The sequence below is a fragment of the Chlorocebus sabaeus genome, chromosome 2, assembly GCF_047675955.1.
Source record: "Chlorocebus sabaeus isolate Y175 chromosome 2, mChlSab1.0.hap1, whole genome shotgun sequence".
Lineage (NCBI taxonomy): Eukaryota > Metazoa > Chordata > Mammalia > Primates > Cercopithecidae > Chlorocebus > Chlorocebus sabaeus.
In genome coordinates this window covers 77,071,477-77,093,210 of record NC_132905.1, presented here as the reverse complement: position 1 = coordinate 77,093,210, position 21,734 = coordinate 77,071,477, and the positions used below count along the sequence as shown (strand labels likewise).

General features: G+C 38.0%; 1 protein-coding gene across 20 annotated transcripts in view; it reads right to left on the bottom strand.

The window, feature by feature from the left end:
• MRPL39 (mitochondrial ribosomal protein L39) overlaps window positions 1-21,734 on the bottom strand; it is a 238,959-nt gene that overhangs the window by 72,135 nt on the left and 145,090 nt on the right. For 8 of the 20 annotated variants that reach the window (XM_007966234.3, XM_073010171.1, XM_073010175.1 and 5 more), the window contains one exon: window positions 15,576-15,671. The exons of the other annotated variants lie outside the window; for them this stretch is intronic. In XM_007966234.3, coding sequence (XP_007964425.3) covers window positions 15,576-15,671 — 96 coding nt within the window. The remainder of the gene's footprint in view (window positions 1-15,575; window positions 15,672-21,734) is intronic. 20 annotated transcript variants of the gene reach the window in all.

Sequence of the window (21,734 nt, the reverse complement as noted above, 5' to 3'; positions counted from 1 at the left end):
TTGAAATCCTAATCTCAACCAGACAAAACAGACTTTAAATCAACAAGGATTAAAAAAAAAAAAGAAAGAAAGAAAGAAAAGAAAAAAAACGAAAGGCATTACATAATGTAAAGAGTTCAATTCAACAATTTAACTATCCTAAATACATGTGCACTCAACACAGGGGCATCCAGATTAATAAAGCAAGTTCTTAGAGGCATACAAAGAGACTTAGACTCCCATACAGTAATAGAGAGTTCAAGAGTCCACTGAAAGTATTAGACAAATCATTGAGGCAGAAAATTAACAAAGATATTCATGACCTGAACTCAATGTTGGACCAAATGGATCTGCTAGACCTCTACAGAACTTTCCACCCCAACACAACAGAATATACATTCTTCTCATCACCACATGGCACATACTCTAAAATTGACCACATAATTGGACATAAAACAATCCTCAGCAAATGCAAAAAAAAAAAAAAAAATTATACCAAACACACTCTTGGACCACAGTGTAGTAAAAATAGAAGTCAAGACTTAAAAAAAAAAATTGCTCAAAACCCATGTGATTACATGGAAATTAAACAACATGCTCCTGAATGACTTTTGGGTAAATAATGAAATTAAGTCAGATATCAAGAAGTTATTTGTAACTAATGAGAACAAAGCTACAACATACTGGAATACCTGGGATACAGCTAAGGCAGTGTTAAGAGGGAAATTTATAGCACTAAATACACACATAAAAAAGTTAGAAAGATTTCAAATTAACAAGCTAACATCACAGCTGAAAGAATTAGAGAAGCAAGAGCAAATCAATCCCAAAGCTAGCAGAAGACAAGAAATAACAAAAATCAGAGCTAAACTGAAGGAAATCAAGACCAAAAAAATCTTAAAAGATCAATGAATCCAGGAATTGGTGTTTTGAAAAAATTACTAACATAGATAGGGCACTAGCTAGACTAATAAAGAAAAAAAGAGAATAGATCCAAGTAAACACAATTAGAAATGAGGAAAGTGATATTACCACTGGCCCTACAGAAATAAAGATAACCATCAGAAACTACTCCAAACACCTCTACATACATACACACACACACACACACACACACACACCCCTCTCTAGAAAACCTAGAAGATATGGATAAATCCCTGGAAACATACACCCTCCCAAGGCTAAGCCAGAAAGAAATTGATTCCCTGCACAGACCAACAATGACCTCTGAAACTGAATGAGTAATAAATAGCCTACCAAGAATTAAAAAAAAAAAAAAGGACAAGATGGATTCACAGTAGAATTCTACCAGATGTACAAAGAGAGCTGGTACCATTCCTACTGAAACTATTACCAACAATTGAAGAAAGGGGACTCCTCCCCAACTCATTCTATGAGGCTAGCATCACCCTGATACCAAAACCTGGCAGAGACACAATGAAAAAGGAAAACTTCAGGCCAATATCCTTGATGAACATTGATGCAAAAATCCTCAACAAAATACTTGTAAACAAAATGCAGCGGCACATCAAAAAGCTAATCTACCATAATCAAGTAAGCTTTATCCTTGGGATGCAAAGTTGGTTCAATGTACACAAACCAATAAATCTAATTCATCACATAAACAGAACTAAAGGAAAAAACATGATTATCTCAATAGATGCAGGAAAGGTTTTTGATAAAATTCAACATCTCTTCATGTTAAAAACTCTTGATTGACTAAATATTGAAGGAACAGACCTCAAAATAATAAGAGTCACCTATAACAAATCCACAAACAACAGCATACCGACTAGGAAAAAGCTGAAAGCATTCCCCTGGAAAACTGGCACAACACAAGAATGCCCTCCCTCACCAATCCTGTTCAACACAGCATTGGAAGCTCTGGCCAGAACAACCAGGCAAGAGAAAGAAATAAAGTGTATTTAAATAGGAAGAGAAGAATTAAAAGTATCCCCTTTTGCAGATGACATGTTTCTATATCTAGAAAACCCCATAGTCTCGGCCCAAAAGCTCCTTCAGATGATAAACAACTTCAGCAATGTTGCAGGATACAAAATCGATGTGCAAAAATCACTAGCGTTTCTATACACCAACAACAGCCTAGCTGAGAGCCAAATCAGGAATTCAATCCCATTCACAGTTACCACAAAAAGAATAAAATATCTAGGAATACAGCAAACCATGGAGGTGAAAGATCTCTACAATGGGAATTCCAAAGTCCTGCTCAAAGAAATCAGTGATGACACACACAAAAAATACAAAAACATCCCATGGTCATGGACAGGGAAAATCATTATCATTAAAATGACCATACTGCCCAAAGAAATTTACAGATTCAATGCCATTCCTATCAAACTACCAGTGACATTCTTCACAGAACTAAAAAATATATATATATATATTTTAAAATTTATATGGAACCAAAAGAGAGCCCAAATGGACAAGGCAATCCTAAGCAAAAAGAACAAAACTGGAGGCATCATGTTACCCAACTCCAAACTATACTATGGGGCTACAATAAGCAAAACAGTATGGTACAGGTGCCAAAACAGACACATAGACCAATGGAACAGAATAGTGAGCCCAGAAACAAGTCCACACACCTATGACCATCTGATCTTTGACAAAGCTGACAAAAACAAGCAATGGGGAAAGCATTCCCTATTAAATAAATGGTGCTGGGATAACTGGCTAGCCATATGCAGAAAATTGAAACTGGACCCCTTTTTTACATCACATTTAAAAATCAACTCAAGATAAATTAAAGACTTACATGTAGAACCAAAAACTATAAAATCCCTAGACAACTTAGCAATACCAACCTGGACACAGGAATGGGCAAAGATTTGATGACAAAGACAGCAAAAGCAATCATAACAAAAGCAAAAATTAACAAATGGGATCTAATTAAACTTAAGAGCTTCTGTACAGCAAAAAACAAAAACAAAACAAACAAAAAAAACCAACCCCCCCCCCCAAAAAAAAACTACCAACAGAGTAAACAGACAACCTACAGAAAGGGAGAAAATATTTGCAAACTATGCATCTGACAAAGGTCTAATATCCACCATCCATAAGGAACTTAAACAAATTTACAGAAAAAAGAAAACAATCCCATTGAAAAGTGGACAAAACACATAAACAGATACTTTTCTAAAAAAGACATACATACAGCCAAAAAGCATATTTTAAAAAGCTCAGTATCACTGATCATTAGAGAAATGCAAATTAAAACCACAATGGGTATTGTCTCACACCAGTCAGAATGGTTATTATAAAAAAGTCAAAAAATTACAGATGCTGGCAAGGATGTGAAGAAAAAGGAGCACTTTGGTGGTAATGTAAATTAGCTCAAACATTGTGGAAAGCAGTATGGTGGTTTCTCAAAGAGCTAAAAGCAGAACCATTGTTGACCCAGCAATTCCATTACTGGGTATATACCCAGAGGAATATAAATCATTCTACCATAAAGACACATGCATGTGAATATTCACTGCAGCACCATTCACAATAGCAAAGATATGGAATCAACCTAAATGCCCAACAATGACAGATTAGATAAAGAAAATGTACACACACACCATGGACTACTATGCAGCCATAAAAGAGAATGAGATAATGTCTCTTGCAGAACACAGATGGAGCTGGAGGCTATTATCCTAGACAAACTAACGCAAGAACAGAAAACCAAATGCCACATGTTCTCACTTATAAGTGGGAGCTAATGATAAACAACTTTAGCAAAGTTTCAGGATACAAAAGCAATGTGCGAAAATCACAAGCCTTCCTAAACATCAATAACAGATAAACAGAGAGCCAAATCATGAGCGAAATCTCATTCACAATTGCTACAAAGAGAATAAAATACCTAGTAATACAACTTACAAGGGATGTGAAGGACCTCTTCAAGAAGAACTACAAACCACTGCTCAACAAAATAAAAGAGGACACAAACAAATGGAAGAACATTCCAAGCTCATGGATGGGAAGGATCAATATCATGAAAATGGCCATACTGCCCAAGGTAATTTATAGATTCAATGCCATCCCCATCAAGCTACCAATGACTTTCTTCACAGAATTGGAAAAAACAACTTTAAAGTTCATGCAGAATCACAAAAGAGCCCACATTGCCAAGACAATCCTAAACAAAAAGAATAAAGCTGGAGGCATCACGCTACCTGACTTCAAATGATATTACAAGGCTACAGGAACCAAAACAGCATGGTACTAGTACCAAAACAGAGATATAGACCAATGGAACAGAACAGAGGCCTCAGAAATAACACCACACATCTACAACCATCTGATCTTTGACAAACCTGACAAAAACAAGTAATGGGGAAAGGATTCCCTATGTAATAAATGGTGCTGGGAAAACTGGCTAGCCATATGTAGAAAGCTGAAACTAGATCCCTTCCTTACATGTTACACAAAAATTAATTCAAGATGGATTAAAGACTTAAATGTTAGACCTAAAACCATAAAAACCCTAGAAGAAAACCTAGGCAATACCATTCAGGACATAAGCATGGGCAAGGACTTCATGACTAAAACACCAAAGCAATGGCAACAAAAGCCAAAATTGACAAATGGGATCTAATTAAACTAAAAAGCTTCTGCACAGCAAAAGAAACCACCATCAGAGTGAACAGGCAACCTACAGAATGGGAGAAAATTTTTGCAATCTATCCATCTGACAAAGGGCTAATATCCAGAATCTACAAAGAACTTAAACAAATTGACAAGAAAAAAAATCAAACAATCCCATCAAAAAGTAGGCAAAGGATATGAACAGACACTTCTCAAAAGAAGACATTTATGCAGCCAACACACACATGAAAAAATGCTCATCATCACTGGTCATCAGAGAAATGAAAATCAAAACCACAATGAGATACTATCTCACACCAGTTAGAATGGCGATCATTAAAAAGTCAGGAAACAACAGGTGCTGGAGAGGATGTGGAGAAATAGGAACGCTTTTACACTGTTGGTGGGACTGTAAACTAGTTCGACCATTGTGGAAGACAGTGTGGCGATTCCTCAACGATCTAGAACTAGAAATACTACTTGACCCAGCGATCCCATTACTGGGTACATACCCAAAGGAGTATAAATCATGCTACTATAAAGACATATGCACACATACGTTCATTGTGGCACTATTCACAACAGCAAAGACTTGGAACCAACCCAAATGTCCACCAATGATAGAATGGATTAAGAAAATGTAGCACATAGGTCAGGCGTGGTGGCTCACGCCAGTAATCCCAGCACTTTGGGAGGCCAAGGCGGGTGGATCACGAGGTCAGGAGATCAAGACCATCCTGGCTAACATGTTCAAACTCCATCTCTACTAAAAACAAAAATAAAAAAATTAGCCATGCGTGGTGGTGGGCGCCTGTAGTCCCAGCTACTCAGGAGCCCTCAGAGGCAGGAGAATGGCATGAACCCCCGAGGCAGAGCTTGCAGTGAGCCAAGGTCACGACACTGCACTCCAGCCTGGGCGACAGAGCGAGACTCTGTCTCAAATAAATAAATAAATAAATAGATAGATAGAAAATGTGGCACATATATACCATGGAATACTACGCAGCCATAAAAAAGGATGAGTTCATGTCCTTTGTAGGGACATGGAGGAAGCTGGAAACCATCATTCTGAGCAAACTATCACAAGGACCAAACACTGCATGTTCTCACTCATAGGTGGGAATTGAGCAATGAGAACACCTGGACATAGTGGGGGAACATCACACACTGGGGCCTGCCATGGGGTTGGGGGAGTGGGGAGGGATAGCATTAGGAGAAATACCAAATGTAAATGACGAATTAATGGGTGCAGCAAACCAACATGGCACATGTATACATACGTAACAAACCTGCACATTGTGCATATGTACCGTAGAACTTAAAGTATAATTTAAAAAAATAATAAGTGGGAGCTAAATGATGAGAACTAACGAACTCAAAGAAGTGAACAACAGACACTAGGGCCTACTTCAGGGTGGAGGGTGGGAAAAAGGAGAGGAGGAGGAAAAAAATAACTATTGGGTACTAGGCCTAGTACCTAGGTGATGAAATTATCTGTACAACAAACCCCCAAGACATGAGAGTTTCCCTATAAAACAAACCTGCACATGTACCCTTGAATCTAAATGATAAGTTTAAATAGTAGAAAAGCACAAAATTTTAGAAAAGAAAATAGTCACACTTACCATGCTTATAGATTTACTGGTGTTCATACTTCTTAAGGATAGAATATTTTCAACTATTAGGAGAGGAATGGGACCAGGTAGGAGCTTCCCTTTGGCATAGCTTCCATTCCATAGAAAAAGAAGAATCAAACAAGAAGGACAAACACCCAGACAATGAAGCGATCCATTGACGTGCTTTGTGTAAATGCAATTGAAAGCTTAGAATCCAAATAGTTTATGAGCACAAAGTGTAAGATAATCACCAAACATAGGCTAAGCCTTTGAACTTTGGATAAATATTTTTTAATCTTTGATAGACTTCAATCTACTGGCAGAAATAAAAACAAAAATCAATTTGGTATTGATCAATTTCTAAGTTTTCACTGGAAATTTCAACTAAAGGTAACTCACTTTTATAAAACTACGAACAAATTAAAACCAAAATTAGTAGAAAGAGTGAAGTAATAAAGCTCAGAACAGAAATAAATGAAATAAAGATTTTTAAATAATTTATAAGATCAACAAAACAGTTATTTTTTGAAAAGATAAACAAAATTAACTAACATTTATCTAGAATAACTAAAATTGAAAAGACTCAAATAAATAAAATCAGAGATGAAAAAGAAGACATTTTGACCAACACTAAAGGAATACAAAGGATCATAAGAAGGTATTATGAGTGGCTATATGTAAACAAAACTGATAACACAGGAGAAGTGAATAAACTGTTGTTACACATACAACCTACTAAGGTTACATTATCCTTTCTGATTTAAAAAAAAAATTGAATATTAAGCGCAAAAATTTTGTAGAATGCCTGGGACATTTTTCATTTGGATTAATTCACCTTGAATTAAAATAACAGCAACTAAAACTCATCTGAGGATTCAGTGATAATTCAAATTGCATTTTAGTTCTAAAGCGATTAACTTTCAAAAATGTCAGTTTTAGAAGGAAACACTATCAAATGGACATGCTGCCCAGGATGGTGCCTTTACAAGAAGGTGCTGAGTAAACATTTGATGAATTAATACATGCATTTTGAAGTTGATAGTTGCAGAGACTATGTTTTGTAAGCTGAAGTGTTATAATATGGGGGCTCAATGTATTCAATTGAAATTCCTGACTTAGCTATGTACTCTTTGTATAAACTTGAACATTTACTTAATTTTGTTAAGCTGCAGGTCCTACTGTAAAAATAAGGATAAGCATTAAAGTACCTCTCAGGATTTTTTGAGAAGTAAGTAGGTGGCCTACAATACATAATCTGCATTATCTTTGGTCAGCAGTAGGTTTTAAAAATCAACTACTATTATTAAATAGTAAAATTGTGTAAATCTGTATGCTAAATTATTAATTTCATGCTTCAGTTCATTTTATTTTGTAATATTTGGATGTTAATGTCTCAACTAGTCCCCAAAGGAGTGGGATGCAAAATCCGAAGTCTTCTTTGAGTAAATGAACTGTATAACTCTCAATGCCAAGTTTGTTTAAAAAATCGAATTGCTGTGTGACCAACAAATGTCTTGCAAATATCTTTTAGTCTTCCATTTTCTCATTGTCGGTGTTTTCACCCCTTCTTCTCTCTCTCCTCTCTGGCTCCATTTACACAGATTTTAGGAAATAAAAGCAATATATTAAAAAAGGAGTCTGTGCCCTGCAGGGATGGGCGCTGCTGAGATCAGGTAAAATGAGGACTAAAAGGGATGCCAAGCACTTTGCCAGACACATGTTGGTTATTCACCAACTGAGGCAAAAACTCAATGCAACTGATTGAACTCTCAGCCACAGAACATATTGAGACTCTACTGCTGATCTTCCTGTGGTAAGACAGAAAGGGAAGCCCAAAGAAGAGAGTTAGATGTTCCCTCCCTGTGAAATTCACTCCTTTTTAATAATCCCTTGGGGAACTGTCCAGCCCTTGAACTGTCCAGTTTTTGGTCAGTCATGACCTTCTTTAATATTTATAGAGATTTACTGTCTCAGATACTATTCTAAATGCTTAAATGCATGAAATCATTTAACCCTTACCACAATCCCATGCAGAAGATTTAATTACTACCCCATTTTACAGATGAGGAAAACAAGGCACAGAGAGGTTAAGTTTCTTATCCTGCATCACAGTGAAGTGGCAGAGCAGAGATTCAAATCTAGGCATTCTGATGCAAGGATTTGTGCTTTCATCATCTCACCATCTCTGCAAAGCCTTCACCAATTGCCTCAAGCATATTTTACCGTAATTCCTTCATACTCCCTTGGAACACATTTGTTTTCATAAATGTCTAGAGCATCACTGTCCAATAGAAATAAAATGTGAGTTATAAATGTGAGCCACATACATAATTTTGAATGTTCTAGTAGCCACATTTTCAAAAATTAAATGGAACAGGTGAAAATAATTTTAAAGCTATACTTTATTGAACCCAATTGTGATGGTTGGTTTTATGTGCCAACCTGACTACCCTATTGTGCCCAGTTGCTTGGTTGAACAAAAGTCTAGAATATTGCAATATATATATATGTGCAATAAAATATTGTTTCGATGTGATTAACAATTAAATCAGTATAGTAAATGACACTCCATATCATGGGTGGGCCACATCTAATCAGTTGAAGGCCTTAAGAACTAAGACCGTAACATAGAGGTTGGTGTGGTGGCTCATGCCTGTAATCCAAACACTTTGAGAGGATAAGGTAGGAGGATCACTTAAGCCCAGAAGTTCAAGACCAGGCTGGGTAACACAGTGAGACACTCCCATCTCTAAAAAAAAAAAAAGTTTTAAATTAGCCAGGCATGGTGTCACGTGCCTGTTGTTGCTATTCAGGAGGCTGAGGTGGGAGGATCACTTGAGCCTGGTAGGTTGAGGCTGTAGTGAGTCATGATTGTGCCACTGCACTCAGCCTGGGCAAGAGTGAGATCCTATTTAAAAAAAAAAAGACTGTAGCATAAAAAATTTACCCATATTATCTTTGCTAGGGATCTGTATTAGTCCATTTTCACACTGCTATAAACAACTGCCTAAGATGGGGTTATTTATAAAGGAAATAGGTTTAACTGACTCACAGTTCACATGGCTGGGGAAGCCTCAGGAAACTTACAATCATAGCAGAAGGTGAAGGGGAAGCAAGCACCTTCTTCACAAGGTAGCAGAAGAGCAGGTGTGGGGGACTGTCAAACACTTTTAAACCATCAGATCTAGTGAGAACTCATTCACTATCGTGAAAACAGCATGGGGAAACTGCCTCCATGATTCAATCACCTCCCACAGGTCTCTCCCTCAACACAGAAAAATTACAATTTAAGATGAGATTTGGGTGGGGACACAGAGGAAAACCATATTATTCCACTACTGGCCCCTCCAAAATCTCATGTCCTTTTCAAATTCAAAACCAATCATGCCTTCCCAACAGTTTCCCAAAGTCTTAACTCATTCCAGCATTAACCCAAAAGTCCAAGTCCAAAGTCTCATCTGAGACAAGGCAAGTCCCTTCCATGTAGGAGCCTGTAAAGTCAAAAGCAAGTTAGTTACTTCCAAGATACAATGGGGGTACAGTCATTCCTGTTCCAAATGCCAAAACAAAGGGGCCATAGGCCCCATGCATGTCCAAAACCCAGCAGGGCATTCATTAAATCTTGAAGCTTCAAAATAATCTCTTTGAGTCCATGTCTCACATCCAGGGCATGCTGATGCAAGAAGTGGGCTCCCAGAACCTTGGGTAGCTCCAGCCCTGTGGCTATGCAGGATACACGCCCCCCCCCCCCCCCCCGCCCCAGCTGCTTTCACGGGCTGGTATTAAGTGCCTGTGGCTTTTCTAGGAGCACGGTGCAAGCTGTCAGTGGATCTACCTTTCTGGGGTCTAGAGGATGGTGGCCCTCTTGTTATAGCTCTATTAGGCAGTGCCCCAGTGGGAACTCTGTATGGGGGCTCCAACCCCACATTTCCCCTCTACATTGTCCTAGTGGAGGTTCTCCATGAGGGCTCTGCATGTGCAGCAAACTTCTGTCTGGACCTCCAGGTGTTTCCACACATTCTCTGAAATCTAGGCAGATTTCCCAAAGCTCAGCCTTTGTCTTCTGTGTACCTACGGACCCAATACCACATGGAAGCTGCCAAGGCTTGGGGCTTGCACTCTGAAGCCACAGCCTGAGCTGTACCTTGGCCCCTTTTAGGCATGGCTGGAGTTGGAGAGGCTGGAATGCAGGTTACCATGTCCCAAGACTACACAGAGCAGCAGGGCCCTGGGCCTGGCCCATGAAATCATTTTTCCCTCCTCTGCCTCTGGTCCTGTAATGGGAGAAGATGCTGCGAAGATCTCTGACATGCCCCGGAGACATTTTCCCCATTGCCCTGGCTATTAACTCTCAGCCCCTTGCTACTTATGGAAAATTCTGCAGCTGGATTGAATTTCTCCCCAGAAAGTGGGTTTTACTCCTCTACCACATGGATAGGCTGCAAATTTTCCAAGCTTTTATGATCTGCTTCCCTTTTAAGCATAAATTCTGATTTCAGATCATCTCTACATTAACACATATGACTGTATACATTCAGAAAAAGCCAGAATAAGCATCTTCAATGTTTTACTGCTTAGACATTTCTTCTGCCAGATACCCTAAACTATCTCTCTCAAGTTCAAAGTCCTACAGAACTCTAGGGCAGGGAAAAAATGCTGCCAGTCTCTTTACTAAAGCATAGCAAGAGTGATCTTTAGTCCAGCTTCTAACAATTTCTTCTTCTCCATCTGAGACCTCCTCAGCCTGAATTTTATTGTTCATATCACTATAATGTTTGTTAAAAATCATTCAACAAGTCTCTAGGAAGTGTCAACCTTTCCCACATCTTCCTGTCTTCTTCTGAGCCTTCCAAACTCTTCCAACCTCTGCCCATTACCCAATTCGAAAGTCTCTTCTACATTTTCAAGTATCTTTATAGCAATGCCTCAACTCCCAGTACCAATTTCCATTATTAGTCCATTTTCACACTGCTATAAAAAACTACCTGAAACTAGGAAATTTATGAAGGAAAGAGGCTTAATTGACTCACAGTTCTGCATGGTTAGGGAGGCCACAGGAAACTTACAATTATGGTGGAAGGCAAAAGGGAAGCAAGCACCTTCTTCACAAGGCAACAGGAGAGAGAGGTGGGGGGAACTGCCAAACACTTTTAAACCATCAGATCTAGTGAGAACTCACTCACTACCACGAGAATGGCATGGGGAAAACTGCCCCCATGATCCAATCACCTCCCACCAGGTCCCTCCCTCAACATGTGGGGATTACAATTCAAGATGGGGATTACAATTCAAGATGAGATTCGAGTGAAGACACAGAGCCAAACCATATCAGGCTTCCATAACAAAACAACACAGACTGAGTAGTTTAAACAACAGAAATGTATTTTCTCACAGTTTTGGAAACTGGAAGTTCAAGAGCAAGGTATTGGCAGGTTTGGTTTCTTCCATGGCCTTTTGTTTTTTGTTTTTTGTGGTTTTTTTTGTTTCTTTGGCTTGCAGACAAGGCCTTTTCTCTGTTCAAGAATATCCCTGGTGTTCTATTGTATTAGCCCCCCACACTTGCAGTCCCATTTAATCTTAATTGCCTCTTTAAAGGCTCTGTCTCCAAATACAATGTCACTGGGAGTTAGAACTTCTACATATGAATGTGGGGGAAGACACAATTCAGTTCATAACATTGCCTGAGTTACCAGCCTGCCTAGTCTGCCCTGTGGATTTCTGACTCAAAACGGCAACATCAACTCTTACCTTAACTGCCAGGCTGCTGACACAGTCTACAAGTATCAGAGTTGCCAGCCTCCATAATTACATGAGCCAATTCCTTAAAATAAATTCCTTTCTCCTCTCTCTCTCTCATTCTCTCTCTTTCTGTGTGTGTGTATGTGTGTGTGTGTAGTATATACGTAACAGGATATTATGCATATACACATGTATATACACCTACATATACACGCACATATGTTATGTATATATACATGTGTTTACATATACATAAGTATATAGCACATATATGTGTGTTTACAGATACATAACACGTGCATTTACATATACATACATATATGGTATATATACCTATATGTATATATACACATATGTGTACATGTGTGCATACACAGATGTATATACATGTGTGTATGTGTATATAGCCTATTACATATATAAATTAAATATATAACATTTAATTATAATCTCCTATTAGCTCCACTTCTCTGGAGAGCCCTGATACACCAGTATATCTTAAGTGTTATTATTCCTACATGTAATCAATATAAAAATTATTAATGAGATATTTTATGTTTTATGCATAGTATGTTTTTGAAATCTTGTTAGTATTTTGTGCTTACAGCACTTATCAGTTTGAACTGGCCACATCTCACGTACTGGATAATCACATGTGGCTAGTGGCCATCACATTGGGCAGTGAAGGTCTAGAGCAGAGCGTCAAGGTGAAGTGGAAAGAAGAGCGAAAAAGAAGACAGACCAGGTTTTTAACTCCACTCTGTCACTGAGGCTCAGTGAGTGCTAGCTATAATTTCTATGCTCCTAACTGGAGAACTTCCCTGAGTCTTGGTTCCTCATACATAAATGAGAGATAATAGTACCTCCCTTAGAGAGCTGTTATAAAGATTCATTGGAAAGCCCCTCACAGAGTGCCTGGTAAAGTCTAGATGGTCAATGAATATCAGGTACTTTTCTTTTCCTCTTAGTCTTCATATCTGTTTTCCTACCTCCCCTCTTCAAGGAAAAAGTCTGCTTATTTTACCTTCGTTTACCCAGCCTGGCCTACTGGTGCTCAGTAAGTCGTTGTAGAATTAATGTGTGGTCTTAAGCTATTATAGTGGAATATATCCAATTGCTAATTTAGGTTTTCCTTTAATAAATTATCCTTTAAAACACTTTGGCAAGACTTGCAAGTTGTGGAGCTGTTGACTTTGTAGCTGTGGGCCAGTGGAGAGATGGTCCAAGGTTTAGTCTGGGGACTGGAGGGAAGAGCCTGTTAAGGGAAAGGAAATGTGGCAGCATCACAAACAAAACAAACCAGATGAGATGAACCACAGGCATCTGTGTCATAAGAGTACACCAAATTCTTTAATTCAGTTACTGAAGATGAATTGGAAAAGTGTTAGTGAGACGTATCCTTATGAAAGGAAAAAAATAGGAAACACATTCACCCTGGGTCACAAAAATCTAGATGAAAAGAATTTGCCTTGCCAGTGAGTACATTAAAGATGTGATTCATTTGCAAAAGTAAAATTTCCTGGTAATATGACATATTACAAAGGCATCTGATGTATTAGTCTGGGTTCTCTAGAGAAACGGAACCAATAGGAGGTATGGAAATATGATATATTATATGGAAATGGCTCACGTGAGTATAAAGCTGACAAATCCCAAGATCTGAAGTCAGCAAGCTGGAAACCCAGGAGAGCTAATGGTTCCAGTGCTCAGGCTGGCAGGCTTGAGACTCAGGACAAGCCAATGTTTCAGTGAGGGACCAAAAGCACGAAAAAAAATGTCCCCTCTCGAAGGCAGGCAGAAAGAGCTTCCTTTAATTCATGGGAAGATGAGCCTTTGTCCGCTTCAGGTCTTCAACAGATCAAACCATGTGGGCCCATCCACAACATGGAGGACAATTTGCTTTATTCAGTCTATCAGTTTAAATATTAATTTCATGCATCCAAAAACACCCTCATTGATACACCCAGAATAATATCTAATCAAATGCCTGAGCACTCCATGACCCAGTTAAGTTGACACCTAAAATTAATCATTACACCTGATCAATACTCATGACAGATTTCTTTCAGAGCTTACTATGTCAGTAAAATTTGCTTGCAACAAATAGATCTCCTTTTTCTCCCTACTTTGCTTCTTCTCAAGTGCATTATTTTCTTTCCCTCATCCTCATACAAGCTATTGGAGAAACACTTTGGAATGAAAGGAAAAAAATAACTAACATCTGCAGCACACCACCACCCCATGCCATGCTTATTACCAGGTACTCATCACACTGTGTCCCCGCCAGAAGCTAGAGAACAGAAGTCATCCAAGTGGCAACAACCTTGGGAAGCCATTGTAGCCCCTAACTCTCTTGCTCAGTCTTGTCAATTCAAAAACTCGATCTCGTCAGGGTGTCAAATTCTGTCAAACTTGGGAATTACAATTCATAGAAACCCTATTTAAGAGACTTCTGTACAAACAAACAAAAAGCCATCTTATTAATTACAACAAGAAATACAACTGCCAAGGGGGGATCTCTAGCTAAAGCATCCCTTTCTTGTAAAATTATATTGGAAGTCAAATTAGAATTGAAATATTAGGTTAGGGCAAAAGTAATTGTAAGTAATTGCGTCTTTTGCCTTTCAAAGTAATGGCAAAAACTGTAATTACTTTTGCACCAACCCATTGTTGATTACTTGACTTGAAATCAGAGTAAGTGGAAGGTTGATTTAAACAAGATGCTTAGTGACACCAAGCAAAGAATGACGGATGCTACAATTTCAACATCTGTCATCAGAAAGGAAAAAACTTGGAACCCGATTTTGCTAGATTTTTCTACCATAATGTACCTCATAGATTCTTTGTTTTATTTTTTCATATGCCAGGTGAACCAACTCCCTATCTGTATAACACATTATTTATTTCAAAAATATTTGACAAGTTACAAGTCAAGTCTTACTGACTCATCAACTCTTTTATCTCATGAAGATGACCCATCTTGCTGCACTCAATTTCCATAAGCTTTCAAAGAAAATCTCACTGTTTGGCTTTCTTTTCATTAATATCCATTTAATTCTTACAACAATCTTGTTCTGGTAATCAATTGCTGATTAACAAGAGATCTCAAAATGTCATTACTTAAAATAATAAGCATTTTTATTAATATTATTATTATTCTCAGCATATTCTCAATATCATCTTCAGACCAGGTTACTGGTATAACTGACATTAGAATATTCTAACATTTTATGTGATGTTGTGAAGCCCTCTTAACAATTCTTGGAAGAAATAACTTTTCTATTCTCCACTAAACATTCTTCACATGTCACATTGGCTACTGCAGATATGCAGACATTCTTTTTATTCTTCAACACTTATATACTCATATACCTCTTCTGTTCTTAGAAATGCATGGAGTAACTGCTTCACTGGTCTGTTGGACTATTGCATCTTAAAATGTTAATGAAAGTTAAAAACAGGTGATATCCTCTCTTAGACAACCCATTCTTCAATGCCTTAACCTAAAGGAGTTGGTATATTTGAAATATAATCATCAAAGCAAGGTTGGTAGAGAAAAAAAATGGGTCTGGGAAGAGGAGATTTGAAGGTGAAGAATTAATTTATTCATTTAAAAAACACATATTGCCAGGCAGGGTGGCTCACCCCTGTAATCCCTGCACTTTGGAGGATGAGGCGGGGTGGAATGCTGGAGCTCAGGAGTTCGAGACCAAGCTTGAGCAACACAGCCAGACTCCATCTCTACAAAACAAAAAAGAAAGAAAGAAAGAAAAGAAAAATCAGCTCGGCATGGCCGCACACACCTATGTTACTCGGGAGGCTGAGTGGGGAGAATCCTCTGAGCCCAGGGAGGTGGAGGCTGCAGTGAGCTCTGATGGTGTCACTGCACTCCAACCTGAGTAACAGTAGTGACACCCTCAAAATACAAATATATAAAATAAAATTTAAAAACACATATTGACCCACTTGACCCACAAGACATAATTATTTGTTAAGAATGACCATTTGGTGACAAGCAGCCCAGGGATGTAAATTTACTCTTAATAAGTTTTTTTTTTTAACTTTTTTTTTTTTTTTTTTTTGAGACAAGGCCTTGCTATATGCCACCCAGACCATAGTGCAGTGGTGCAATCACAGCTCACTGCAGCCTCCACCTCCCAGGCCCAAGCAATCCTCTTACCTCTCAGCCTTGCAAGTACCTGAGACTACAGGCATGCACCATCACACCCGGCTAATTTTTGTATTTTTTGCAAAGATAGGGTTTCACCATGTTACCCAAACTTGTCTCGAACTCCTGGGCTCAAGGAATCTGCCCACCTCAGTCTCCCAAAGTGCTGGGATTACAGCGTGAGCCACCTTACCCGGCCTAAGCTAACAATTTTTAAAATCACATTAATCTTTATAAAGGTCTTATAATCCCTGACAAAATTCCCATGCTACAAGTCCAGCTTAATAAAGAATGAGATGCCATTTAGGCATCTAGCCTTAAACCTCATGCCTCATGATACTAATACTTTCAGGCTCTCATAAGGGGAACTCATACAAGTCTTAAAACTTCACAGTTACTAGAATGCTGAGACCTCAGATGAAATTTTTTTCTTGTGGCTTTCTACAGAAAACCATGAAGTACAAAAATTTGCTTTTAAGCTACTGTACTCATTTATTCAACAAATATTTGTCAGGCGTTGCTATGTGCCAGGAATTGAGGTGCAGGGAACACAGCCAGAGCTAGCATGACCCCTGCCCTAAGAAAATTTGCAGTTTGAATAAATGCTCTCAGACCTGGAGTCATTCTGGGACTTTCCACACCTTCCTTCCTTTCTTTTCTTCTTTCTTTCTTTCTTTCTTTCTTTAGGGTTACCATCAAATTGCTACTATAGTGTAATACTTAAGAGAACAAATTCTGGAATTAAAATGCTAGGGTTCATAACCTAGTTCCACCAAGAAAAACAAGTTTTAAGAGTCATAAATAATAAATAAAGAAATAAATGCCAGAAGAAATCATAATCAATGCTCTTATGTGAAACAAAACTCTGACAGTAGATACTCTAAAGTTCCAGAGAAACTCTCAAAGAGCATTTTTTTAATTTTGATCCCAACTACATTGCTTTTCCTTAAGAAACAGTTTTTACAATATTCTCAGACCACAATCCTTCGGTATTTTGAAAATCATTCCATTAAACTTTGCTTTTCTCTCTCCCTTGTGAACTCTTGGCCAGTGAGACATAGTTTCATTTTCACTTTTTCAAAATGATAGTATAAAAAAACAGAAGTGAAAGTATGAATCATAATATAATCAGGAGTTCATACTGAGATACCCATTTATAACTCAGAAAACCATGGGGTATTTCCAAACTGATGTCATTCATAGAAAGAATACCATGTGTTGTGGAAGAATAAGAAAAATTACCTAAACCAACTGGGGGATTTAGAATACATGTGGGATATTCCCAGCTAATTATTTTCATTAAATTTTTTTTTTACAAAGATCAAGTATGTTTCAAATACTTACAGTGACAGTCATCTTGGAAATTACAAACTGGATTCTGGGTTATAGTTTTTAATTACGATCAGTGAGACAATGGACATTGCGATTTTACTCTAGAGCACATAATGCCATTATAACTGTATAAATAACTCAATAAATTTATTTATTTATATAACTCAAGGTTTTATATATAACTAAAGTTTTATTTTCCTTAAAGAGTTATATAAATACCAAAATAGCCATGAAATCCCATGTAGTTGTTTTACTTACGAGGAAGAATTTTTATAAGAAAAACTGTGATCCCTACTCAAGGTATCAAAATTGGGCCGGACATGGTAGCTCATGCTATAATCCCAATACTTCGGGTGGTCAAGGCAGGCAAATCACTTGAGGCCAGGAATTCGAGACCAGCCTGACCAACATCGTGAAACCCCATCTCTACTAAAAATACAAAAATTACCCAGGTACGTTGGCACATGTCTGTAATCCCAGCTCTGAGATCACACCACTGCACTTTAGCCTGGGTGACAGGGTGAGACTATGTCTCAAAAAAAATTATTAAAATTTATTATTTGTATTGTATTTTTTTTGGGGGGGAATACACAAAAATCTCATTTTTCCAACCAAACAATTAAAAATGATTTTTCCCTTCTCTTTACTACATCCCACTATATTAAAATATTTTAAGAACTTAAAAATGTTACAATATACATAGCATAAATTAATGATATTAGAGGGATGAAACCTTTCCCAGGAAATATTCTCCTCTAGGTCGTGTACATTGGCTTGGAAAACACTTTGGCTGTGTTAGTTCTGCCATGTTTGCTCTGCTGTGGTGGCTGCTTTGTCAGTTGTTTTGACAAATCCTAATATCCAATTGTAAGGACAGGCCAGCTATACCTCTTTTCAATCTGAATGTCCCTGTTGCCTAATCAGTCAACATCCCTGACATGGAAAAGTCATGCCACTCACTAACCTTGGTAATACCCTGGCCTGTTCTTTGGTTTCTGAGACCCATCCATGAGTCCAGTGATAAACCCACAATGTCCTGTCGTAACGCCTGTTAGGAACTGCCTTATTATCCTGAATCTTTCAGTGGGGACACAGGTGAATCTGCCAGTAGGATGGTCTGGTCTCATGTAATTTAGAAATAGATTTTAAAATGTATCAGAAAATCAAGTTTCTCCTCATTCTATATACCAACAGGAAGTTCACATGGATTAAAGACTAAAAGCAACTCTTAAAAATTTTAGGAGAAAATGTAGGTGGCTCTCTCATAACATTAAAGTTAGAAAAGATTTATCAAAATATTATCAAAAGGTTTATCAATTGTAACAAATGTACCATTCTGGTGCTGGATATTGAAAATGAAGGAAATTATGCCTACGCAGAGGTAGAGGTAGGTATAAGGGAAACCTATGTATCTTCTACTCTATTTTACTGTGAACCTAAAACTGCTCTTAAAAAATTGAGTCTATTGAAATAAAGAAATAACACAGCAAACCATTAAGTACAAAATAAAAAAGAATAAATTTAATGACATTAGCATTTTAAATTTCTATACATTCAACACTATAAACCAAGTTAAAAGGCAAGCAAGTGACAGAAGATATTTACAAGACATTTGAAAAATAGTTCCAATCTAGAATATTTTAAAAATCCTATAAATGAGGAAACTACAAAAAGTCCAGTAGATAGATAAATATAAACCTTCAGTTCACAGAAGAGGAGCTCTATATGGCCAACAAAGATATGTGGAAAAAAGCTGTCACTTGCTGGTAATAGAAACACGCAAATTAAGACAAGATACTCTTTCATGTCCATCAGACTGGAAAATTTTCAAAAGTCTGACAATGACAAGTAATGGCAAGGAAGTAGGGGAGACAGGAAACTTACAAATTCTTAATGACTGATAATTAATGAACATTGACATTTCACTATAGGCAGTATAGCATACATTTGAGAAGAAAAATATAAGAGATTGAAAGAGTACACTGGTATGATTTGGAAAATATTTTTGTACTATCTAGTAAAGTTGGAAATTCAGGACTCAGCAAGTCAACTTCTAAAGCATAAAATCCAGACACACTTTGCACAGGGACACAAGAATGCTCCCAGCAGCACTTCTTTTTGTTTTTTTTTGTTTTTTGTAATTCCAAAATGTCCGCCATTGGGAGAATGGCTCCTCTTAGTTTCATCTGCCTCAACACTGAGCATCCACTTTCTCTTTAGGATGTTTCCATGCCTTTCTTCATGTAGTTGGAAGCAGGGCACTGACCCTAGCTACTCGTTCCCACTGACATTCCTCTCTCCTCCTCCCTACACTCCCCTATTCCCACGGGGATCTGTTTCTACCTTGGAAAATTCACCTTCCATCCTGTCTCTGGCCAAGACATGTCATTTAGGCCCACAAATCCTCCTTAATGTTCCCTGCTCTGGAAATGTTACCTGACTTCTTCAGATTTAAGTAAGTGAAAATTAACAGCCAGAAACATGACCTATGTTACGCTTCCCAGGGCCAGTTACCTTCCTGAATGAGGAGGAACAAGCAGAGAAAAATATGTATAGAGAGAATAAAAAGCATAGATTAATAACCTCAGATATTATCTTACCATATTCTTCTCCTAGCAAATCTTTGGACAGTGACACCCCCACACACAAATTGGTGCTTGGTTCTGTGGGTGGAGGAAGAAAGGGAAGCCTGGACATCTGGTGAATTTCTTGGCTCACCTGAAAGTTTCTGCTTATACGTGGAGTAGATACACCCTCTTTCATCTATATCCCTTTAAGGCCCTCATCCTCCCCACCTTGGGAACTTGGCACAAGTATGGGCAGAACTTCCCCTGAACATAATTAGAGAGAGAGGTGCCCTGCCAATATAAAAGACAACTGTACAGGGGAGGCCCTGTCAATAAGACCCAACTGAAGACTTGGGTCTTCCAGCCATGTTTTCTTCCTCCTCAGTCACCATCCTCCTCCAAATCCCTGTGCTCAAAAAATCAGAGACAGTCACTCATTTCCATTTAGGGGAGTGGAATGAATCTACTGTCATATTGGTGTCCAGCCCTTCTCTCACCCAGCAGCCATTAACAGGATGGTGTTCCTCTTCTTTCCTTCTCTGTGCCTTTCCATTTCTGATATAAGTGAATATACAAATGAGTGAAAAGTCAAAAATCCTCCTATACCTCCCTTAGTTTACATATGTGAAGAACTGGGTATGTACTTGATCCCATTTTCTCTTTGGTCAAGTACAAAAGCTGTTTTTAGGTGTTTTTCTGTTTATTTGTTTTTTGTTTTGAGATGGAGTCTCTCTCTGTCTCCCAGGCTGGAGTGCAGTGGCACGATCTCTGCTCACCGCAACCTCTGCCTCCCGAGTAGCCGGGACTACAGGCATGCACCACCACACCCAGTTAATTTTCATAGAGATGGGTTTTCACCATGTTAGCCAGGGTGTTCTCAAACTCCTGACCTCAAGTGATCTGCTCGCTTCGGTCTCCCAAAGTGCTGGGATTACAGGCATGAGCCACTGCGCCTGGCCCCATGTTTTTAGATTTTGATTTTTTAAATGTATTGGTATTATTCATTTCACTCTGATTTTGCTTTTGTAAATCTCACTGTGTATCGTGAACATCCCTCCGATTTGGGACATTTATATGTCCCAATACACTAAATATGATTCTCTTTAAGAGCTGCATCATTTTCCATTGCATGTGTGCGTGCACGAACATGCACAAGTGCCAGGATTTAATCAGTTACCCATTGATGGACATTCAGACAGCTTATGATTTATTGTCACTACAATGATACAAATAGTATTATGTCTATATATGTTATTTATCAAGTGTGACTTTTGTAATAATTCAATAATTTGAATTCCTGTGTAATATATAGATGTTTTAATTCAAATAGTTGCTGCTAGACTTATTTTACAAAACAAATTGAGGAATTCATGCTTCTCTCATAAAAGTGAGGGAATACTCATATCCTTGACTATTTGCCAGCATTGGTTGTTATTGCTGGTTTGAACATTTGCCAGTCAGACAGGTTAAAAAAAATATTGTAATTCCAATTCAGTATGAGAATACAGTAAGGGTAATGATGTCAATCCCAAACAAAGCAAAGAGTGCCCGAGAGCCTGAACTGTTTGGTTGTACACTGGTATCTCTTTCTCTGCTTGACCCTGGCTCAAAACTTACATTCTTCCATACAGAGGTCTGAGAAAGTTGGAAAGATTCAGTGTTTTCCTTAGTAGTGTTTTCTTTCAGTTCAACAGGATTATGTCAACTGTTATTACAAGGAAAGGCCATTGACACACC